Genomic DNA, 23,521 nt, shown 5'->3' with positions numbered 1-23,521 from the left:
AGGAAATTATTGTTCCAGTGCACTAGGGTGGTTCAAGACCCGAAGGAGAGTCGGTGACCACCCCCCCCCCCCCAACACACACACACACAGCTTGTTCAATGAGGTTTTATGCAGTTTTCAGGGCAGCAGACATTAGGCACAATGTGATTGGCAGAACAGTGTGACTTTTTAAACTGATTGGTCTTCAGGAAATGAGGTAGCAAGGACTTCCCTTGTCTGAAGGTGGGTAAACAGTCTGTCCTGTGGAATGTGTCCTCACCCGAAGGGTTGGTTCCCACCCTGTGATCTGAGGAATGTTAATTAGCCTCTCCCTTCTGGAGGGGCAAGTGTTCCATGACCTTCGCAAAATTCCTGAGCTGACCTTTTCACTCCCCCCTTTTCTTTGCACATGCTTCAATATTGAAGATATTGTGGCTAGTTATATAGCTCATACCCTGGTCCTCTGTGCTTAGCTCTTGATATCTTTGTCTCAGAACCATCAACTGTACTGTAGCTATTCGAGCTTTAATAAAGGCATCTAAGCAATTTAGAATGTAAAGGTCAAAGGTCAGAAGCAGGAACAAAATGATCAGGGGTCCTAACAATGCACAAATCAAGGTAGTAAAGCAGGGGGAGCTATTAAACCATGACTCTAACCAGCACTGACTCTTTTCTCTCTCTTCCACTTAGCTAGCCCTTCTCTCACCTTGGCCATTGAATATTTAAGTACCCCCAGAATGGCCCCCAGTATGTACTTTTTGATGTTTCACACCCCCAGGTAGCATAGAAGAAATGGTTGACCCCCTAAAACTGATGGGCCTGCTGCTGGCTTCTCCCATCTTGGAGACACCCATATATGGGAGTTTTTTTGCAAGACACTTTTCAATTTTGGGTGTCTGCACCCTAAGCCTCACCCTCCAGGGCCACTTCTGAGGCATGGTTTTTAGATGTACAAGTCCCTCATCCCCCACATTCAGGCACTCCCTCTCCCTGTGTCTCCAGAGCAGCAACACCCTACTGCTAAATCACAGAAATCAAAGACAGGGTCCAGTCACCAGATACAACTCAGGTAGTGGACCTAGCCACATCTCCTGTGGCTGGGAGCACCTACCAAGTCACCCTAGTAGGGTTGTGGAGGTTGCTGAGGCTCAGTGCTGGAAGATACACCATAGCCGTCTCATGGTTTCTCTGGCCTTGCTGAAGTAGGTTGTGTGTATGTCTGGCTGCTATCCTGTTGGCATCAAGTGAAGGTGCTGATCTGATGTGAACCCAAGTAGTTACTATATTCACTTTAAGGTCAGGATGGTCAACAACATCAGGAATGGCCCTCTCCACTTTGCTACCAAGTGTTCATCATAGTGTCTCTTAACATATATCCAATCTCCAACTTGGTACTTGTGTGGAACCTCTGCAGTACCTGCATTATACAGGGCACTAAGTTTAGGCCACAATTCCAAGTGGCTGATCTGGAAAGCTTGCAATTGAGTCAAAAGATCTTTGTCAGCCTGAAAAGTCACTCTGCAGGTATCAAGAGCAGGGGTCAAGGGAGTGGGTGTCCTATTCAGGATCTCAAAGGGGTCAGGTAAAAATGCTAGGTGGTGTTCAGGGCCAAGGGGAGGGGCACCAGCCAGTCCAAGCCAGTCTCCAAGGTCAATTTAGTCCAGGTCTCTTTACCTGCCCTAAGCTCCGAGGCTTCCAATTAGTCCCCAATATGTCTGCCAATCCTTGACTTACCCTTAAGAGACAAAAGCAGGACCATTGTCCAACCCAATTACCTTGGGCACCCTGAACCTCTGGAAAATTTTCTTCTAATATCTCCTTAGCTACCATGGTAGCTGCTTCCTGTTTGGTAGGGAATGTCTCAACCTATCCAGGGAAAACATCTACAAACACTAGAAGGTATTTGTAACCATATTTCCCTGGCTTAACTTCTGTAAAATTGACCTACCAATAAACTCCAGGCTGTCCTCCCCTAGGTCTTTGCCCTGTTTACTCTTGGCTGCATAAGCATTACCTTACAGTGTTCTACTTTCTTTCTGGCCTAGAACCTGAGGTATATACATAAATATATGTATATGTATGTATATGTATGTATATATATATGTGTGTGTGTGTGTGTGTGTGTGTGTGTGTGTGTGTGTGTGTATCTACACACATATATATATGGTCTCTTAACTGCTTGGATAAGCTTTTACCCCCTAAATGAGTCCATCTGTGCATTTGGCCTAGTAAATCTTTTGCTTGCTTTCTAGGGAGTATAGCGCTCCCTTCTTGTGTGTGCCATTGTCCTATCTTCTCTTGGTAATAGTTGGTAGGGTGGCTAGCAATATGGATCCTTTTTGATTCAATACATTCTAAGTGAGGCCACTCTTAGTCCAGTCCCATTTCTCAGCAGGTATCTCTTGCAGGCCCATAACAGGGATAGGCTTTTGCATAGTCACTTCTTGAGCCACTTGATCTGCCTGGTAATTGCCCAAGGACACTGAGTCTCTTCCCTTCTGATGTCTTGGCCAATGAATAATACTCAGTTTCTGGCTTCATCAGGTCCAAGATTTCCTGCTTGTTTATTTCTTTTCCCTCCTATGTGAGCAGTCCTCTCTCTTGGTATATAGCCTCATGGATGTGGGCTGTAGCAAAGGCATACCTCCTCCGTATAGATGTTGATCTTTTTGCCTGCCCCCAGGTTCAAGGGTTTGGTCAGAGCTATCAGCTTTGCCTTTTAGGCTGAAGTTCTTGGAGGAAGTGGTTCTACCCAGACCACAATGGTGGCTCCCGCCTTGCACTGTCCCTCTACCAGGTAGCTGCTGCCATCAGTGAACCAGGTCGCCTCTGCATCGGGGAGCTGCTGATCTACAGGTCCTTTTGCCATCCCTGGTCCTCAGCTAGAATCTGCTGGCAATCATAAGGTGGAGGATTGAAGTCACCGTCAGGTTGCTACCTGAGTGGCCAGGTTGATGGCCACTAGTGACGTGAAGGTCACTAAGCTCACAATCTGAGTCTAATAATGAGTCATGAGGGTATTGGTCAGCCATCAATCCAGGGGCTGTTGAACAATGCCCTCCAAAGCATGGGGAGCTTTCATGGTCAGATTCTGCCCAAGTTAATTTATCAGCATCTTTAACTAAAACTGCCACTGTTGCCACTATCAGTAGACAAGTATAGGCCACCCAGCAGCAACAGGTTTAGTTTTTTTGACAGATAGGCAACTGGTCATTTCTAGGGGCCCAGCCACTAAGTGAACACTCCCTTGGCCATCCCCTTGTTTTCTGCTACATAAAGGTAGAAAGGTCTGCTGGCACTGGGCAGTCCTAGAGCAGGGGCCTCCAGTAAAGCCTGCTTAATCATATCAAAAGCCTGTTGCTCTTCACCCCAGTTGAAGGACTGTCCATTTTTAGTCAGGGGGTACAGGGTTGCAGACAATTCAGCAAATCCTGGAATCCATAGCTGGCATAATGTGGCCATGCCCAGGAATTCCTGTACCTGCTTGGGACTCTGTGGAGAAGGGACATGCAGGATGGTCTCCTTTTGAACTTTGGAGAGCCAGCGCTGGCCATCTTTCAGCAGGTAGCCCAGATAACTTACTTTTCTCTGGCAGATTTGGGCCTTCTTGGCTAAGGCTCTGTATCTCAGTCCTCCCAGCTCCTCCAAGAGGTGTTTAGTCCCCTCTAGACAGTCCTTCTTAGTCTTGAGCCCCAGGTTTCTTCACAGGCAGAAGGGGAGTATTCCAAGCTGGTTGGCACTTACACAGGATCCCTTGTTCTAGGAGCCTGGTAATGTGATGCCTGATTCTGTCCTGAGCCTCCCTTGACATCAGATATTGGTGCACAGACACCAGGGAGGCTTGGGCTCTAAGCTCCACATGGATGGAGGGCTGGTTGTTGGCCCTCCCCATCCTTACCATCCCAGTCCAGGTCTGGGAAAAGGCCTCGAACCACCAGTCTAGGTCCTGGCGTGCGCTGTCCAAGGTCTCAAACAATTTGTATTCATCCTCTAGCCTGAGAGCCAGGACTCTCTCTAGATTCCTTCCCTGTCACTTTTCTTTTTTTCCATCTCCCTTTCATCTTCTTTCTCTTTCTCTGCTCCTTCTCCTCCTCTGTCTCCCTGTTACTGTAGACTTTCTCAGTAACCTGCACTAAATCCCTCAACAACTTATCCTGTAGTTCCTCTAGCCTCTGAAGCTTTTTCCTGATATCTCTACTAGCCTGGTCTATAAAAGCCATAGTCACTGTAGCTTTGTGCTCCTTGCTGCTGGGGTCATACGGAGTATACTGATAGAATGCCTCCATGAGTTGCTCTAGAAAGAGAGGAGGCAGCTCATCTGATCCCTGTCTAACCTCATATAATTTGGTCAAATTTGTAGGTTGTCATGAAACCTGCCAACGGAGCCTAACAGTTGAACTTCAGGTGCCCCTTACCTTCTGCCATATTAAAGTCCCAGTCAGGTCTAGTCAGGGGAAACCCACTGTCAATGACAGCCTGGTCAATTGATAGTGCCCCCCTTGTCTCTGGCTTCTGGCTTCCTGCATTATAAATAAAACAGCCTCAAAGAGATTAACCAGCCCTTTGGAAAAGGGGGTTGGGGGTTTGGCCTTCCAGTTGCACAAATTGGTCAAAGAGAAGGGCCAATATTGCATAGCCTGATTGCCTTTTTCCCGAGGCCCATATGCCCTCAGTAAGAGAGCCACCATGATGTCACGGGTTTGGCTCTCAGGTCTCCTCCCATTCCTCCCTCCAGTGAAGGGGGTTACAATGGTCCCAGTCTCGTATCAGCTGAGGAATCGATACTGGTGTTGGCAGGGCCATAGGGGCTAGGGTAGGGAGACTTGAAGGAAGAGGGTCTTAGAGTAAGGGTTGAGGAGTCTTGGAGGTTCAGAAGTTTCTCAGGTCTGGATCTCTCCTCCTGCACTTCTTTCTTCCTGATGGCTAGAGCCTGTGGGGTGGGTCTTGGGAAAGAAAGACTTTTATCTCTGAGGGAGGAGGGGGAGGTCCTCCACTAGACTTTTCTAGGTAACTATATAGGGCTATATATATATAGGGTCCAGGTACCCTAAGGATCCTGACTCTCTCTCCTCTACTGCTTTTAATCACCTGCAAGTCAAAAGTCCCTAACTGTGGGTCATGCATAGAAACAGAGAGTAAATAACTTGTCTTTCAGTCTGTCCAGTATTCAAAAAATAAAAAAAAGAAGTTGTCAGTCTAAGTCCAAGACCATATAACAAGATACCAACGGAGAAAAACAATTACCATACAGACAGCTCGACTTTGCCATGGGTGGGGCTCCAGGTCCAAGAACACAGAGAAAGACAATCAACACACAGTTCACCCCTTCCATGGTCCTAGTTACAGATACTAAGTGCTCATGTACACACTTCAGGAGCCAGATAACAGAGTTGCTCAGTGAGCCAGCCATACTGAAACAAACTAGGTGCTCCTGCCTGTATGGCACAAGCCAGATAAACCAGCAAGACTCAGCTCCCGCTGATAGATATTGTCTCACCATTTCCAGAAGGTGCAGAGCCTTCCCTGCTCCCTCCTGAAGCATCCTTAAGTCCCCTCAGAACCCCGCCCCCGTGGTTTCGTAGTTAAGGCACATCTGCCCGTCACACCTGACCATACAAGACACCATAGGTTCTCCGAGCCTCCTGATGCTTGCAAGCAAAAGTTCAAACAGATTTACAGACTCAGACTTTGACAAACAGAAAGACAAACAGGAAGCATGGTAAAAGCTCGAGACTTCTGATTCATTGCTCCAGTGTGTTCCCATAAGGAGTCAGATTCCTGACCAACACACCAAATGTAAGACTCTGTCGAGTCTTAGCTTTCCCATCTGTATAGAAGAATATTCGAAGTAGAAAAATTAGCTGTTTCTTTATTTCAAGGCCTATTTCTATTTGTTTTTTATTTGTATGTGTACTAATGTGTGGAAAACAGAGGACAACTTTTCAGGAGTACTTTCCTACCTTTCACCTTGATGAGATAGGATGTCTTTTTATATTGCTGTACTTCATAGCCCAGGCTAGCTGGCCCTTGATATTCTCAGTGATTGTGTTTCTCTCTCCTCCCTTTAGGAGTGCTAGGATTTAAAATGTGTGCCATTATACCTGTCTTTCTCACAGGATCTGGGTTATCACTGATCCCTGTGTCCAGCCACAGACCATTGTCTTCTATTGCTATATGAATTCAGTCTTTGGTCTATACCATCTCCCTAATCCTATGGTCACCATATTGATTGATTGACTTCCATATTGGCAAAATGATTGGTCAATTTTTAGTTCGAATTGTGGTTAACTGGAAGCTGTGACAATTTTATAATTTATAATTTAAAAGAAAAGCCCCAGGGCAGGCAATCTGTAAATCTCAGCAGTTGCACAGAAGAACAAGATGAAGAGGAAAAACATGAAATATTACTGAAGTCAGACACATGGAGGACAAGCGGCCATGTGGTAGAGAAGAAAAGTACCAGAAATAAATACTTGAATTCTGGATAACCTTCTAAAGTAAGAGAAAGGTAAAGAAAAAAATCAGAAAAAAGAAAAAGGAAAATCATTACCTTATCTTATTCAAAAAATATCTTTGAGCACAACAGAACCTTACAGTGGTTGTTAGGGACTCCATTAGAGTGCAGAAATCTGGTAAGAAAAGTACCTTATCTCATTAAAGGCCATTTATTTTTCCTTTCCTGCAAGATGAGATCTTCATAGGTATGGTCCCTCCTTTCTGAAACATGTTCTCTTGACCTGCCCATCTTGAATTTGGGGTTTTCAGCCAGACCAGAGATTTCATTTTCTTGACCAGGAGTAGAAATAAGTTTCTTCAATGGTCCTTAACTACTACTGTGACATTCTAATCTCTGAAAATGTTTAGGAATCAGATCAAGGGTGAGAGCACTCAAACATTGACATTCTTGGCCTTTAGTCTCGACCAGCCCAATACAGTTTCAGTTCATAGTCAGAGACATGAATGGAGGTCCCTGGCCCTATTCTACCCTTTCTATCTCTTGTCCTCAGTGCTCTTTCTTTGCCCTTCACTTCTGTTTGTTTTTGCTTTCTTAGTGTTCTTATCTGGTCTTAAGGCTTTCAAGATTTCCACGCTAATAATTTCAAGTTCTTATTTTTTAGCTTAATCTTTCTTTTGAACTTCAGGTTCAAATACTCAGCCACCTATTTCATGCCATGCCTGAATGTATTACAGGCATATCACATATAAACTCAATCTCAAAGAATATCATTACAAAGGCATTTTTTACTTTAATTCTTGTGTCAGATAAAAACACTCCTTAAATCAAGGGTATTTTCTTTTAAGACTTTATACATCCCTACCCCATGCATTTGTTCTGTATATCTTTGTGGAAATATACTTACTAATAATAAAATAGAATTTTCAGTTTCCAAAAGATTAATCTGATACATCATCACTTTACAAGCTGAATTTGGTCAGAGGAATAAGCAATATTGAGTTCTTCTGCCCACTTGGTTACTATCACCCTGAAATACAAAGAATGACTTTGAGAAGAACTGCAGATTAAATAAGAAAGCCCCAGACAACATCTGCTTTTCTGAATAACTCTAGTACTTCTAAAATATGACATTTTGCTGTTGTTTCCTTTTATGGTTTTTTTAATTACTGATTTTATTTTCATGAAATGAGGATCTGGGTTGCCTAGGAGTTCATCTGTTCCTATTGCATATTCTTCTTTTAAACAGGCACATTCTGATGTAGTTTCCTTACTGCTTCCAACATTTGGACAGATCTTGCTGTCTTCTCTCCTTTCACTGTCTTCTTATTACTCTCACATAGAAGGGTTGTTTTACAAGTAGAGGATCAACAGTTTTCAAAGCAGCCAATGAATGAGGGGGTCATAGAATTGGGAACAAGCTATGGGGAATTGCTAAGCAAAAAGATAACTGCAGTCTTTTCCTAAAGATTGTGTGAAAGGAAGAACAATCCCTTACACAGGGTGTGGCCTTAGACTTTTTTTTTTCCCCCGAGACAGGGTTTCTCTGTGTAGTCCTGGCTGTCCTGGAACTCACTCTGTAGACCAGGCTGGCCTCAAACTCAGAAATCCGCCTGCCTCTGCCTCCCAAGTGCTGGGATTAAAGGCGTGTGCCACCACCGCCCGGCTGGCCTTAGACTTCTTAACTTGATTCTTTAGCATTGTTTCCAATGGCAAAGAATACAGAGCACTGTTTATTGTTACCTTAAAGACCCTATGAAGTTCTATTAAAATGAAGCTTGATCTAAGAATTTTGATAGTCTTAAATCTCAATTTAGTTTTTATGGCTGATGATACCTTAGCTGAGGGTTTGGGAACAAACCAGGAATTACCTCAATGAGTATAAAAATAGTTTCATCAGAAAAATGAATACCAGAGCAAAGACAGTACTCTGTGAGAACAAGAAATGATCACATACATATCAGCTCACTCAGAGGGAGAGGGGCAGCTATATCTGTAAGATTCATGGCATTAGGAACCACAGTTAGTTTGTAGTTCCTCACTTGACACCACAGGGATACTTGGGTATTATTTGACTTGGATATATGGACAGTTAGAATTATCATTTCTCTACTAAGAAAAGATAATCCTGGACTCAAACTGTACCCCACCCCCACCTGTTGTTAGAGAAAACCTGATTTCTTCTGAGATACTTTGTTTAGTATGTGGCCTTTCCTAAAGACTGGATTATGTTTTACTTCATAGTTTTCCTATCTTGATTTTTTTTAACCATCAAAATCACATTCCAACAGGTTGCTCATTATAAATCAGCACAATATATTACTCATTTTAAAAAATAATTGCTTCAAATAAGTTGGTGTGATGGTTATTTCTATGTCAACTTGACACAAACTATAGAGTCCTGAAAGGAGGGAATCTCAATTCAGAAAATGCCTTCATAAGATCCAGTTGTAGGGCATTTCTCAGTTAGGGATTGATGAGGGAGGGTCCAGCCCATTGTGGGTAGTACCATCCCTGGGCTGGTGGTGCTGGGTTCTATAACACTAGTTCTCAACATTCCTAATGTTTAAAACTCTTTAAAACTGTTTCTCATGTTGTGGTGATGACCCTCAACCATAAAATTATTTCATTGCTACTTCATAAGTATAATTTGGCTACTTTTATGAATTGTAATGTGTCTGATATGCAGAATATGTAATATGCCACCCCCAAAGGAGTTGCAACCCACAGATTGAGAACTGCTGTTCTATAAGAAAGCAGGTTTAGCAAGCCATGAAAAGCAAGCCAGTAAGCACCACCCGTCTATGATTTCTGAGTCAGCTCCTGCCTCCAGGTTCCTGCCATGCTACGGTTCCTGTACTCACTAGTTTTGATGATAAACTGCGATATCATTGGTTTTCAATCTTCCTAATGATGCAGCCCTTTTACAGTTGCCCATGTTGTGGTAATTCCCAACCATAAAATTATTTTCATTGCTACTTCATAACTGTAATTTTGCTACTGTTATGAATTGTAGTATAAATATCTGTTTTCTGATGGTCTTTGGGGGTTGCAATGCACATGTTGAAAACTAGTATGTTATGTGGAAGCATAAGTTATATAAACCCTTTCCTCTCCAAGTTACTTTTGGTCATTGTGTTTCATCATAGCCATAGTACTCTAAACTAAGACAATTGGAGAATGGGCTGTAGGTTGACAGTAGCTTTTGTCCTCAGGTAGTTCCATATTCTACATGCTGGTACACACCTGCTCCAAGAACAGTCACACATAATCAAAATGTCTTGCTAGAAAATTATTTAAAGAAGCTTGGAGGCGTGGTTAATTGCAAATAAGGAACACGGCCTATTATAGAATGTAGTCTGTTCACATGTGCCTGCCTTCATTATTACAAAGTTTCTGTACTGACATAAAAATTCTACACTGTGCAGACCAAGTTCCAGCTAGCAACAGAAGGCATCTGTTCCACTCCAAATAAAAGAGCATTTATTTCCACAGCCCAAGGCTGATGTTGATAAATAACATTTTTGCCTGTCTTAAACTTTTTATGGAGATAATATTTAAAAGCAAAGAGTGCTTTCACAATAATCTGCATTGTGGGTGGAATTTACATCTTTGGATGTGTGCTGCCTTTTAGATATATGCCTGTCATCTGAAACTGGACCTTTTGTTTTTCAGAGTCTCAGTAGGTAGTCTGAGCTGGCCTGGAGTTTGCTATGTAGATGGGGCTGGATTCAGACTCATAGAGATTGAACTGTCTATGCCTCCTGGATGTTGTGGTTAAAGACTTGACTTTGACACAGAAAATCAAAACCACAATCAGAAGCTGTTTCTTCTGCTCATACTATCATTTTCTGCTATTATGGCATTTTTAGATTTATGTTACCCCACTTTAAATTATTAACAATTACTATGCTTTGAATTTCTGATGTTTTTAAATTTTGCTTGTATGTTTATAGGTGGTATGCTTATATGTAGATGCATGTGTATACATATTCCCATATGTGAGTATCCACATGGGCACATGAATGTGTAGGCCTGGAGTTGGCATGGGTGTCTTCCTCCATTGCTCCACACTTTATTTATTGAGGCAGAGTTTCTCACTGAAATCTTGCCCAGGCCAGCCAGTCTGGGCCTCCCTTAACCCTTGGGAGAAACGGGGTCCTAGTCAGGTTGACAAGGCGTCGGTGAAGAAATGATGGCAGACACAACACAAGAAAGTGCAGGATCTGAATGTATTTCTTAAAAATGGCATGAGGTTTTTACAGTCATTGCAAAAGAGAAATGAGAAATCTGGCAGCTCAGCCGTTGAGGTACATCTGAGACCACCTGAAATACACTGGGTCTAAGGCAGCCACCTCTTCTGGACAGGTGCTGTATCCCCCGAGCCCAAGTGCTCTGGGCCCAGGGGCTGCGGACTGCATGAATCTAAGTCCTAGTCCATCTAAGTTCTAGTTCTACTCAGAGAGCGCAAGTACCCCTGCACAAAGTGAAAACCAGGCTTATATGATATACAGAAAACAAGGCAAATGACAAAAGCCACGTAGGCAGGTGACAGTCACATCAAGTTCAGTAAGATTAGGCAAGGGATGGTTACATCAAGGTTGGTAAGATCAGGTATCCAGGTGTGAAGGGGAAGAGCATTTCTGCCCTCCCCGCTGGGCCTATTTTGGTATTCCCATGCTAATTCTCTGGATCTGCTGGAGGCAAGCACCAGGAAGTTACAATCTAACAGTTCCTGCTAATGCCCTTAAGAGAGGGAAGCCCTTCGATTACTCTCTAGTATGTAAAACAGTTCTGTCTTCTGTGGGACTGCCCTGAGAATTCTAACTATGTGCCTGACCTCTGTTGCTAACTCCGAGGACATCCTATCTGATAAAGCAGATTCCTTGTGAGAAATTCCAAGCTAAGGACAGCTTGGAAATAAATTAGGAAATATTGGAACGTTGTGCTGTCCAGGAAAAAGTGCCCAATCTTAGCCATTTACGAATCATTTCTTGGGGTACCTTTATGCCTAAATAAGAAGGTATGTTGACGATTGGAAAGACTAATCTGGAACATGTCTGAGTTAGGAGATGCCAACGACTGACTGAATACCCAGGAGGCACAAACTCCCTTTGAAGTCATAACACCTCTTGTCCTTAATCAGGCTTTTACCCTTGATATTGCAGATTTTACTGGAGTAGACAGGTAGGTGGGCGTGGCAAAACCTGAGCTCAGGGATTCCCATTAGTCTAGCTAATTAGATAGCCATCTGCCCATGGCCTATGACCCTCAATCTCTGCTTCTGGAGTGCTGGAGTTGCAGAAGGCTGCCACACATGCCTGGCTTTTAAGGTGTTCTAGGATCTAAACTCTAATCCTTACAGGTCAGCAGCAAGTGCTTGATAGACTGAGCTACTCTCCAGCCCCTAGCTCTTAATTTCTGTAAGCCTATTTGTAGAGCTTAACCTCTGGTAAGTAGTGATGCTTACAGGTATGGATTCAAGTTTAACATTAAGGGTTAATATTAGGAAGATTCTGTCAAATCCCACACTTTCAACATATAATTATACTTCTAAAAGATCATTATATTCCCTTACAAAAATGGCACATTATTTTTATGTTGCATGAGTTTGGGTATGGAACAAACAAATCTTGAATGCTAAAGTCACAGGTCATGGAGGATCACATGCAGGGACATTTAGCTGCACTGATTTAAGGCACATATATGTAACTAAAATTGGAAAGATCCAACTTTGATCCTGTTTATACAGGATTTTTTGTTGTTTTGATATTTGGCAAAATAGTTTAGAATGAATTAGTCTCCATTTTAAAATAATAACTTTGGTTATAGTTATGTGTAGAAAAAGCTGTTACACCCACAAGGGGTCTACTTCTGCAGATTCTGACACCTTGGTTTGTTTGGGGTTTTTGACATAGGGTATGCCATGTAGCCCAGGATTGGCCTTGAACACATGGTTTTCCTGCCTCATTTTCCTGAGTGCTGTTATTCTGGGTGTGTTTTTAGTTCTGTGTGTATGTCAGTTTATCCTAGTGAGAACCTGAGGAAATGCCAAATAGTAAACAGCAGTAATCTGGAGGACTCGGCATGGAGGTTATTGGGTTACCAAGTACTAACTTCCTAAATCATTTATTTTAAATATGTGAATTATATAATGTTTTTAAAAGTCAAATATTTTGTAATATTTGGATATTTTATATTTATCATACAATCAGATAAAACAGTAGTTTCCAAAATGGAAATAGAAAAAATGTTTTAAAACTACTTGTTTTTTTATTTTGTGTTTATAAAGGTTTTGTATGTATGTTGTATGCATGTATGTATGTATGTATGCATGTACATATGTATGTGTACCTCTTGTGTGTCTGCTGTGTTTGGAGGCCAGAAGAGAATGTCAGATTCCCTGGAGCTGAAGTTACAGAGAGTTATAAGCTGCCATGTGGGTACTGGGAATTGAATCTTGAGCCCTCTGTAAGAACAAAAAGGACCCTTAATTTCTGAGCCATTTCTCTATCTCTAGAAAGAGAGAAAAAGTTTTTACCTGCACAAAAACGTTATGATGAGAATGATTGAGGTACAGGTTGTTACTGACAGTTACACAGACATTCAAGTAACTGCTGCTCATGTCTCTCTTCTTCAACAGTGCAAATCCAAGTGGAGGAGAAAGAAGATGATACAGAGGAGAGCTCAAGTAAGCAAGGGTGGGCTCCTTAGGAAGAGTTCCTGTGGATGGAAGGGAATGCCCCTGCCATCTTGTCCCTTGAACTACTGCATAAAATCACAAGAGTGTGTGGGCATGCTTTTTCTAGTCTCATTGATCACTGAAGAGAATCTTTATTCAGTGGGTACATACACAGCCTGAATATACATGTATGCATGTGTATAGGTGCACATACACACACAGAGCTTTTAAGTTGTTCATTATAAAGTAAACAGTTATGTTTAACATTTTCTTTTCCATTTTTGTTCTATTTTCTTTGGGGGAAGCCTTGGCTGATGACAAAATGGATTGGTTTGCAATGAACTATAAAACCATCTGTTTTGTGCTAGGCTTGGTGAGCATAGGCAGCTGAATCTCTGAGTTAAAGGCTAGAGTTGACTATATAGTAAATTCCAGGCTACTCTGTTTCTCTCTCTCTCTCTCTCTCTCTCTCTCTCTCTCTCTCTCTCCTCTCTCTCTCTCTCACCTATTTGCACATGTCCAAGGTGATTATATACTAGTATGTTTGAGTTGACCAGATGGCTCAACTACAACAAAAGGGTTCTTCTGCCCTGTATACCCAGTTGCTAGATAGTCTATGTAAATTGCTCTATTGTTTTCATTTTGGCTAGGCTCAACTCTTTCTAGGCACCCAGGCCACTCATGAGCAGGGATATCAAAAAGACCATTATGTGAGCAAATTTTTTGAATTGTTTTAAACCAAAAAATGAAATAGCATCTAAAGAAGAGTTCATTTAAGGGACACCAGGCTGACAATTTAATACCCACACATGGTAAGCAGACCACCAATGGTGCATTACTAAGAAACCTCCCTTCCCCCTGCCCACATGAAAACATCCTGGAATCTCACTATGTCTTGATGTCACTGCTTAAATGAGAGTCAAGTCTGTTTAAAAAAATGTCATTTAATAGATAACTTTAACCATTCGCTGCTTATAGTTTAGATCTTTAGAAACTAGATAAATTACTAAAGCAGGTAATTGGAATAATATATATGTTACCCATGGTAAAACCATGCAGATTTAGTAGAACAGATTTTTCATGAATATTTCAAGCAAATTTATTTAGAACTTGTCTATTTCCCATCCAGCTTTATAATCACAGACAGAGTTTGATGTATGCCAGCCTGGTAGAAGAATTCTGATGCTCAGAATTCTTCCAAGTTGACCCACTACTATTTGAGGCCCAATGAGCTTGGAGACACCAAGACCTTCTATCTGCCACCATCACAGTGTTCATATATTTAATAGCTGTTTTAAAACTTAGTTCCACTTAGACTGAAATGATACTGTGTAACAGCAGAATTCTTATACACACTGATGCTTGTTTATCGTTCAGAATGGGACTTACTCGGGTGGATACTCAGTGTTCCCTGAATATATGTTTGTTAGACAGATTGATTATTCTATAGACGTTAACTAGGTCAAACTGGTAAACTTCATTTACATTTATCTTTATTTACTTATTTTTATTGTTATAAAATATATAGTAAGAGGTTTATCCTGTTAATGTTTTCATAAAGTGTACAACATGGTACTTCTGTACCTATAAGGATTGGTTTTCAGCATTCCAAAGAAACCCCGAGTCTGTAGATGCCCAAGTACCTTCTATAAAATGTAGTAACTTGTTACCTGTGGATAGCTGTGCTACATTTTAAATCATCTCTAAGTTTATCATGTCTAGGATGGTGTGAACACTCTGGAAATAGTATTGGGGGTAATGGTAAGGAAAAAAATGTAAACACCTAGTAAAGACAGCTTTTTTTTTTTCTAAATATTTTTAACCCATGGTCAATTGAGGTTATGGATATAAAATGGAAGAGTATGAACAACAGACTATGCTAGCATTACATTGTACAGTAGATCCCTAGAACTTACTTTTTGGCATTTGTAAATTTTTGTCTGTTTATAAAAATAGTCCATTTATGGCTCTTCCTAGCCCCTGGCAGTCACAATTCCATTATTTACTTCTGAGCCTGAATAATTCAGGCTTTTCATCTAAGTGCAATCGTGCAGTATTTTCTTCCTGTGTATGGTTTATGCCAATGGATGGATGTAGCACCTTCAGTGTTCATACACGTAAGATATAGCAGTATTCCCTGCATTTTAGAGTCTGAATATCCCATTACATGAATGTAATGCACTTTCTGTTTCTGTTGACGGATGTTTTTGCTCTTCTGTATCTCAGTTATAGTGAATAGTGCTTCAGTGACTATGGAGTAAGTCTGAACCCCGCTTCAGGATCTCAGTTTAGTTCTTTGGGGTAAATGCTTGAGCATCAGATACTTCTATTTACTATTTGAAGAATTCCATGTTTTGCATGGTGGCTGCATGATTTTACCTTCCCCACCCTGCAGCAGGGCACATGGATTCTAATTTCTGTACATCCTTGCAATCACTTACTATATTTTTGAAAATACTTGTCCTAATGAGTGAACCAATATCTCAAGGCAGATTTGGTTTTCATTTCTCGAATAATTAGAGATGTTGAGCACATACCTTCATAATGTTTGTTGGTCATTTTGAAAATTTTCTTTATAGGAATCTCTATTAAAGGCCTTTAATCATTTTTAAGCATAGACCATTCTTTTATTTTTATTTTATTGTTTATTCATAGGCATTCCTTACACATTTTAGATATTAGTCCTTTGTCACATGGTTTGCAAGTGTGTATTTTATTCTGTAGATAATCTTTTAGTGAACAGTGTCCATTGCCACATATAAGCTTTCCTTTGATGAAGTCCTATGGCTAAGCACAATGATTCTTTTCTCGGTGAGTGCAGAGCAGTTAAACATGACCCAAAAGTGGAGGAATAGAGACAGGTTTACTGCCTGCAGCTTGGACAAGAGCACTGGAGTTATTGCAAAAGCAATGCCTTCTTTGAGTGAAGAAAACCTGAGGCTCTAATATATGCACTGAACTTAAACCTACTGATGTAAGACCGCTCTTTAGAGGAGGTACTCTTGAGCTCCCTTGGTTTATGATGTGCATTCTGGAGCATGCTCTGGTTAAGGTTATAAATCAAGAAAGAAAAATAGTCAACACATTCTTGTCAACACATTATGGGCCTATATTAAAAATGTTGCAGTGTATCAGAGGATCAGAGGTGAGGAGGACATAACATCTGTCCCAACACTGGGAGTAACTGGGACTAGTGGGAACCAGGCATGGAGGAACTCTACCAGCCCAGTGGCACAGGTTCCTTTCAGTCTGTCTGGGCTGGTACTCTGAGCAGACCTTGGGCACAAATTTTGCAGCCAATCCCACAATACCCAGAGGAAGCTCCACTCCCAGGAGCTCTAACGGGCTCATGATTGCAGGATCCCAGAATCACAGGACCACAGAGACAGCTTGACTCTAAGGAGTTCTGACACAACCAGGATCACAGGTAGGACAGGCTCCAGTCAGATTTAGCTAGGGCAGGTAGCACTAGAGATAACAAGATGGCCGCAAGTAAGCATAACATAAGCAACAGAAACCCAGGTTACTTGGCATCATCCAAACCCAATTCTCCCACCATAGCAAGTCCTGGACATACCATCACACCAGAAAAGCAAGATTCAGATCTAAAACCACTTCTCATGATGATGATACAGGACTTACAGGAGAACACAGGTAATCAGCTAGAAGCCTTTAAAGAGTAAACACAAAAATCCCTTAAAGAATTACAGGAAAACACAATCAAATAGGTGAAGGAAATGAACAAAACCATCCAGGATCTAAAAATAGAAAAAGAAACAAAAAAGAAATCACAAAGAGAGACAACCCTGGTGTTAGAAAACCCAAGAAAGAGATCAGGAGTTATAAGTGCAAGCTTCACTAACAGAATACAAGAGATAGAAGAGAGAATCTCAGGGGCAAAAGACACCTTAGAAAACATTGACACAACAGTCAAAGAAAATGAAAAAAGCAAAAAGATTCTAACCTAAAGCATCCAGGAAATCCAGGACACAATGAGAAGACCAAACCTAAGGATCATAGGTATAGAAGAGAGTGAAGACCTTCGACTTAAAGGGCCAGTAAATATCTTCAAGAAAATTATAGAAGAAAACTTCCCTAACCTAAAGAAAAAGATGCCCATGATCATACAAGAAGCCTACAAAACTCCAAATAGACTGGACCAGAAAAGAAATTCCTCCCATCATGTGAGGAATCATCAAAACACCAAATGTACTAAACAAAGAAAGAGTTTTAAAAGCAGTAAAGGAAAAAGGTCAAGTAATATATAAAGGCAGGCTTATCAGAATTACACCAGACTTCTCACCAGAGTATGAAAGCTAGAAGAACCTGGGCAGATATCATGCAGACCCTAAGAGAACACAAACGCTAGCCCAGGCTACTACTAAAACCGGTGTGAAACCCTCAATTACCTTAGATGGAGAAAACAAGATATTCCATGACAAATGAAATTTACACAATATCTTTCCACAAATCCAGCCCTACAAAGGATAGTAGATGGAAAATATCAATATTAGGAGCAAAACTATACTCTAGAAGAAGCAAGAAAGTAATCTTTCAACACACCCACACAAACCTAATTCCATCTCTAACAACATAAATAACAGGAAGTAACAATTACTTTTTCTTAATATCTTAATATGAAAATTAATATTACCAACATACCCTAATTGGTTGAAATCCAAAAATATGAGGAATCAGAAATTTGTTGGCTGTCATCCAGTGGTCTCTCTAATTTGGTAATTGGAGAAATAGGTCCAATATCGTACAATCCAAATACACTTTCTGCTTGTTTGTACATGACAGTGTCTTGCTGGATTCCACATAAGAATCTTGAAATCAGGCTTCTCCTATCTCAGTCTCTCTGTTAGTAGGATTGTTTATTTGATGTTTTTACACTATACTTTGGTTTTCAGAACAGCTTACATGTTTCAAAATTTTATACAACCACAAGAAACGAAGACAATTAACTTGGGAGGTAGCTTGTAAGGGAACAGCAAAGAGTGAGACTGAATGCTTTGCTTGATGTTTGTAACTGTTGTATTAAGTTTGAAGAAGATGGCTTTATAAGTTACTCTTTCTCTGAGATGAAAGCTTTTCAAAATCACCCAGCCAATTAACCAGATTCTCCACCCTCCAAGCAGAACCATTGTTCATTGAAACAGTTGGTGAATGACTTCATGGATAGACCATCTTAATACACACACCACTTCTTAAATGAATGTAACCTGTTCTCTGTGGGCTGAGAATGATGAAAATCACTCAAGTCAAATAGCTTTGACCATAGCAAGAAATCTGTCCAATGTCTAAAAACTGTTTTTATTTTGGGCTTGTACCACAGTAAAAGCCAAGATTTTAAGCTCTATTAAAACCAAAACAAAGAAACAAAAAGACTTTATTTATGCTCATTTAAAAGAATACTAGTAGTGATGTATTATTTTAAAATATACAGTTAATACATTTGGAGTTTTTTTCCAATTTATATTGAGACAAATGTATGTATTTTCAGTATTGCTGTAGATAAGCATCTACATAAGACTGTTCAATTGATTGTTGTTTTATATCAAGCAATTTTCATAACACTCATTTTTATTGTTACAATATTTTATAAATTTTAAAGAATATGACAACATAAAAAAATGAAAACTATTGCAGGTATTGATGGGTGGTTTCTGAGAGGAGTTGGGGTACAAAAGGGAAACAAGAATGTGATATGATTCTATTTACTTAATATATGTTTTTAAATGTTAACAAATTCAGATAAATTGAAATCAAGTATCTTTTCTCATCATACTGCAATAAAACTTAAATCAACAAAAAAAAAGTTACAATGCTGCACAAACCTATTTCCAGTCACATTTAGCAGGTATCCTACAGGTGGCAGACAGAATGTTTTAGTACACTAAAGTGCTTTTCTCCCCAATGTTTTTAGCTGAAATCGTAGGAAAAGGTGATGTTGAGTTAGTACTAATGTAAGACTTTACCCTTAAGGGTATCTTCTTCTCTTGGCTCCTAACTGTCCTACTTTCGATTTTTTATTTTATGGTTTGTACTTTTGATGTTATGTCCAAGAAAGCATTACTAAAATCGATATTATAAAGCCTTTTCAGGATATAGTTTTGGAATTCTAAAATTTTGTGTCTAAAACCACATTGAATATAGTTTTTTTGTCCTTTATTTTGTATTAGATATTTTCTTTATTTACATTTCAAATTTTATCCCCTTTCCTCATTTTCCCTCTGAACCCCCCATTCCATCCCTCCTCCCCCCTGCTCACTAACCCACCCACTCCCGCTTTCCTTTCCTGGCATTCCCCTATACTGGGGCATCCAGCCTTCACAGGACCAACGGCCTCTCCTCTCATTGATGTCCCACAAGGCCATTCTCTGCTACATGTGTGGCTGAAGCCTTGAGTTCCTCCATGTGTACTCTTTGGTTGGTGGTTTAGTCCCTAGGAGCTCTAGAGGTACTGGTTGGTTCATATTGTTGTTCCTCCTGTGGGACTGTCGAATACATTTTTAATTGAAATTTATGTATAGTGTCAACTAGGGTTTAAAGTCTCTTTTTCATAGAGCTACCTAGTTTTTGTAGTGCCAATTGTTGGAGACCTTATTTTACGTAATTTTAGATGTTTTTGAGTATCCCTTGACTATATATATTTGTGTTTACTTTGGGGTTCTCTGTTCCCTTTTATTGGGCTACATGGATTTTTTGTGTGTGTCAACATTTTGGTTTTATTTATATTATTCATTAATTTTTAAATATTAAATATTTATAATTATATTTTGACATTAGGTAGTGTGACACAGATTTCTTATTCATTTTAGATTTTTATTTATCCTTTTCTAATTTCACAGATATGTAATATGCTTAGATCATATTCTCCCCATTATCTTTGGTTATCCTCTTCCCTCTTTTAGCGTAACCCTTCATCTTCCAATCAATATTTACCTTCTATTTTGATGCCATTTTTGATTGTGATCTGTGCATATAGTTAGAGTCCTCTGAATGTGAATAGGTTAGCAGTTATTTTCCTGATGGGGCAAATTACTAGTTGCGATGTCACTGAGCTATCCTTCTTTTAAGAAGTAATTGTCTGTAGTTCCTTAGTGATGGGTGGGGCCTTAGGAGTCCTCTCCCTCATGTACATGGGATGTGTAGGTAGTCACTGATACTGTGAGTTTATAGGTACAATAGTCATGTTGTGTCTGAGAAGAAGCTTTTCACAGCACTGCTTCCCATGCTCTGACTCCTACATTCTTTTTGTCCCTTTCATATGCAGTGTTCCATGATCCTAAAAGGGGCTTCATACAGATGTCTTGTTTGTTTAAGGCTCAGTACTCAAAAGTCATTTATTCTCAGAACTTTGACCACTTAAAGAATCTCTGCATTGTCTGCTCCCTACTGTATAAATCAACCAACCAACCAACCAAACGAACAAGGAAGGAAAGCTTATCTGGCCAAGGTTATAGCACTATTATTCCGTGGGTACAAGCAGATATATTTACAAAGCAGTTTACCACATGCCTGTTTAGCAAAATAGCAGTAGTAGGTTCACATTCCTAAAGGACTGAAGACTTGGGATTTTGATCAGGTATACAGTAAAGGCATGAAATGCCTCCTGTGGAATGTACCTTAAGTCCAATCATGAAGTAGTTGGTTACATCCATAGGAGTCACGCCATTATTGCACCCCTGGATGCATGTTGCCTGGTAAGTGGGTAGTGTCGTTTGCAGGATTCCCAGTTGTATTCTCTTTAACCATGAATGCTTTTTCTATTTTTGGTTCTTTTGTGATTTCATATAACTGTTTTGAGTTTATTTTCTATTGAAAAAATTGATATTGAGATGGTACTTGGGTTTTTGTTGAATATTACTCACTACTATGGGCATTTTTATAAAACTAAATATTTTAAGACAGGGATATGATATGTCTTTCTACTTGGGTCATCGTTAACTTTTTTTTTTTTTTTTTTTTTTTTTTTTTTTTACCTTTTTAAAAGAATTCTCTAGTGTATAAAAAGTTTTGGACTTCCTCAGTAAAATTTATTCAAAGATAATTTGTTCCTTTTCAGGCCCTTCTAAATACAATTGCCTTATTAATTTCCTTTTTAGATCATTCCTTCTTAGTACAAAATGTACACCTGAATTTTATATATCAATATAAATTTTGTAAGTTCTGTGATTCTTCACTAAATTCAGTTATTTATCCTAACATGTTTGCAGAGTCTTGAGGTTTTCCACATGTAAGGTTATCACATTTGCACACTGATATTTGTTTGATTGAGAGCCTTCCCTTCTTGCTTTCACTTTGCTGCCTGATGGTTCTAGTGCAGCCTTTTCAATACACTGGTAAAAGAGTTGCCTTTTTTTGGCTTATTCAGTATGTCAGTGGGAAAGCTTTTATTTTTCCCCCACTGTTGACCATCCTGGTAGTACTTATACATGACCTTTATTATGCTGAGGTGATTTTTGCTAATCTTGTTTTGTAAGAAGCTTTCGCATCAAACTTCACATCTTTGGTTTTGTTAAGTGCTTTTCTACCTATTGATGCCATCCTTGTCCTTCATTCTGTCAGTGTAGCAATGGAGCAATGCCACTTTATTTCATTTTGGCATCTTGAACCATTCTTAAATCTCATTGATAAATCTTACTTTGTTATGGGTGTGGTGTACAATCCATTTACTGTGTTGTTTATTTGACTAATGTTTTGCTGTGAAATTTTGCAAATAATTTTGGATATAACAGTGGTTTGGGTTTCATTAATTTAAGAAATGTTCTTCCTTTTCAATTTCTAAGTGTTTCACTGACTTGCACTAACTCTTCTTTAAAGTTTGTGGAATTTACTTATCAAACAAGGAAATATATAAACAATACATTTTTGAAAAGGATATAAAAATACAGTTTTAGAAAAATAAGAAAGAATTATTTGGAGTCAACAATGAAAGTGAGTTAGGTGTGGTACCTGTAGTCCCAGGTACTTGGGAGACTCAAGCAGGACTGAACCTACTAGTTTGCGATGGCCTGGCCAAATTAAGCAAACTCCTAAATGAATAATAAAATAGTAAAACAAGGGTGGATAATTTGAACTAGGAAGAGTATAAAGGGTTTTATCAATTTCTGTAAAACTGTTTAGGTTTGTAGATATTTCCTTGTGAGCCCTGATCTCTGTTCTAGGAAAAATAGTGATAAACAAATACACAATGCTTTATAATTTTATCATTACCTGTTAGATAGTAACCTCCAAACTTGAACCTGATCTTTGTGATTTTAGAAATCATATATAATATGTTGAAATCATTGATTTATCTTAATAAATAAAGACGGAAATTGTACGGATTAATTGTAAGGCACAGATTCCATTTTTACATATTTGAACCACAGAACAAACTAAGTTAGGTGTGTGTGTTGTGTATGTGTAAGCTAGTGTCTCCTTTTATACTGTGGGGAAGTGATGGTTGCCATTACCAGTTCATGGCAGAGTTACTAGGAAGCAAGAAGTTTGTTAGTGAAAGAAAACTAGCACTTTCTGATGCATCGACTGCTGTGTTCAGGTGAAGAAGAAGAAGATAAACTACCTAGAAGAGAGAGCTTGAGACCAAAGAGGAAACGGACCAGAGATGTCATCAATGAGGATGATCCAGAACCAGAACCGGAGGATGAAGAAACGAGAAAGGCAAGAGAGAAAGAAAGGCGGAGGAGGCTGAGGAGAGGAGCGTAAGTTATTCCTCCTCTTAGAGCTGGGAGTATTGTTGTGTAAAGGCACAAGACAGAAGCTTGCTGTATGTGGGGACTTCAGTCATTAAAACTACTTTTAGTAAGATAGGCTTAATCTGGTTGTACCATTTTACTACACACACACACACACACACACACACACACAAATATATATATATATTTTATATAAATATATAATATAACATATATTATAATATAAATTTTATATAATATATAATATTTATATTTTATACAATATACAATATATAATTATGTAATATTATAGAAATTTAATATAAATATATAAGTATATATAACATATAATATTGCAATATATAATATATGATATAAATATATTTATAAAATATAAATATAAATATTTGCATGTATATAGTATATATATATAGTTGTTTTATTTTGTTTTTTAATTAATGTATTTATTTTGTGTAAGTAAGTAGTTATCTTCAGATGCACCAGAAGAGAGCATCAGATCCCATTACAGATGGTTGTGAGGCACCATGTGGTTGCTGGGAATTGAACTCAAGACCTCTGGAAGAGCAGGCGGTGTTCTTAACCACTGAGCCATCCCTCTAGCCCCCACTTAAAAATATTTAAATATTAACATATAGGTTGTTTTAAAAAGTGAATACACACTAAGAATGTGTTACGAGAAATTCCCCTGTAAAAGACTCA

At 39.4% G+C, this 23,521-nt stretch overlaps 1 protein-coding gene across 8 annotated transcripts in view; it reads left to right on the top strand.

Annotated features, from left to right (window-relative positions):
- Window positions 1-23,521, top strand: part of Tmc1 (transmembrane channel like 1) — a 184,533-nt gene that overhangs the window by 46,548 nt on the left and 114,464 nt on the right. For 7 of the 8 annotated variants that reach the window (XM_031389906.1, XM_031389909.1, XM_031389902.1 and 4 more), the window contains 2 exons: window positions 13,077-13,124; window positions 22,666-22,828. In XM_031389906.1, coding sequence (XP_031245766.1) covers window positions 13,077-13,124; window positions 22,666-22,828 — 211 coding nt within the window. The remainder of the gene's footprint in view (window positions 1-13,076; window positions 13,125-22,665; window positions 22,829-23,521) is intronic. The other variant, XM_031389908.1, reaches the window with a different exon arrangement.

The sequence above is a fragment of the Mastomys coucha genome, unplaced genomic scaffold, assembly GCF_008632895.1.
Source record: "Mastomys coucha isolate ucsf_1 unplaced genomic scaffold, UCSF_Mcou_1 pScaffold21, whole genome shotgun sequence".
Lineage (NCBI taxonomy): Eukaryota > Metazoa > Chordata > Mammalia > Rodentia > Muridae > Mastomys > Mastomys coucha.
Note: the sequence above shows the minus strand (reverse complement) of the source record. Positions and strands in the feature narration are given on the sequence as shown.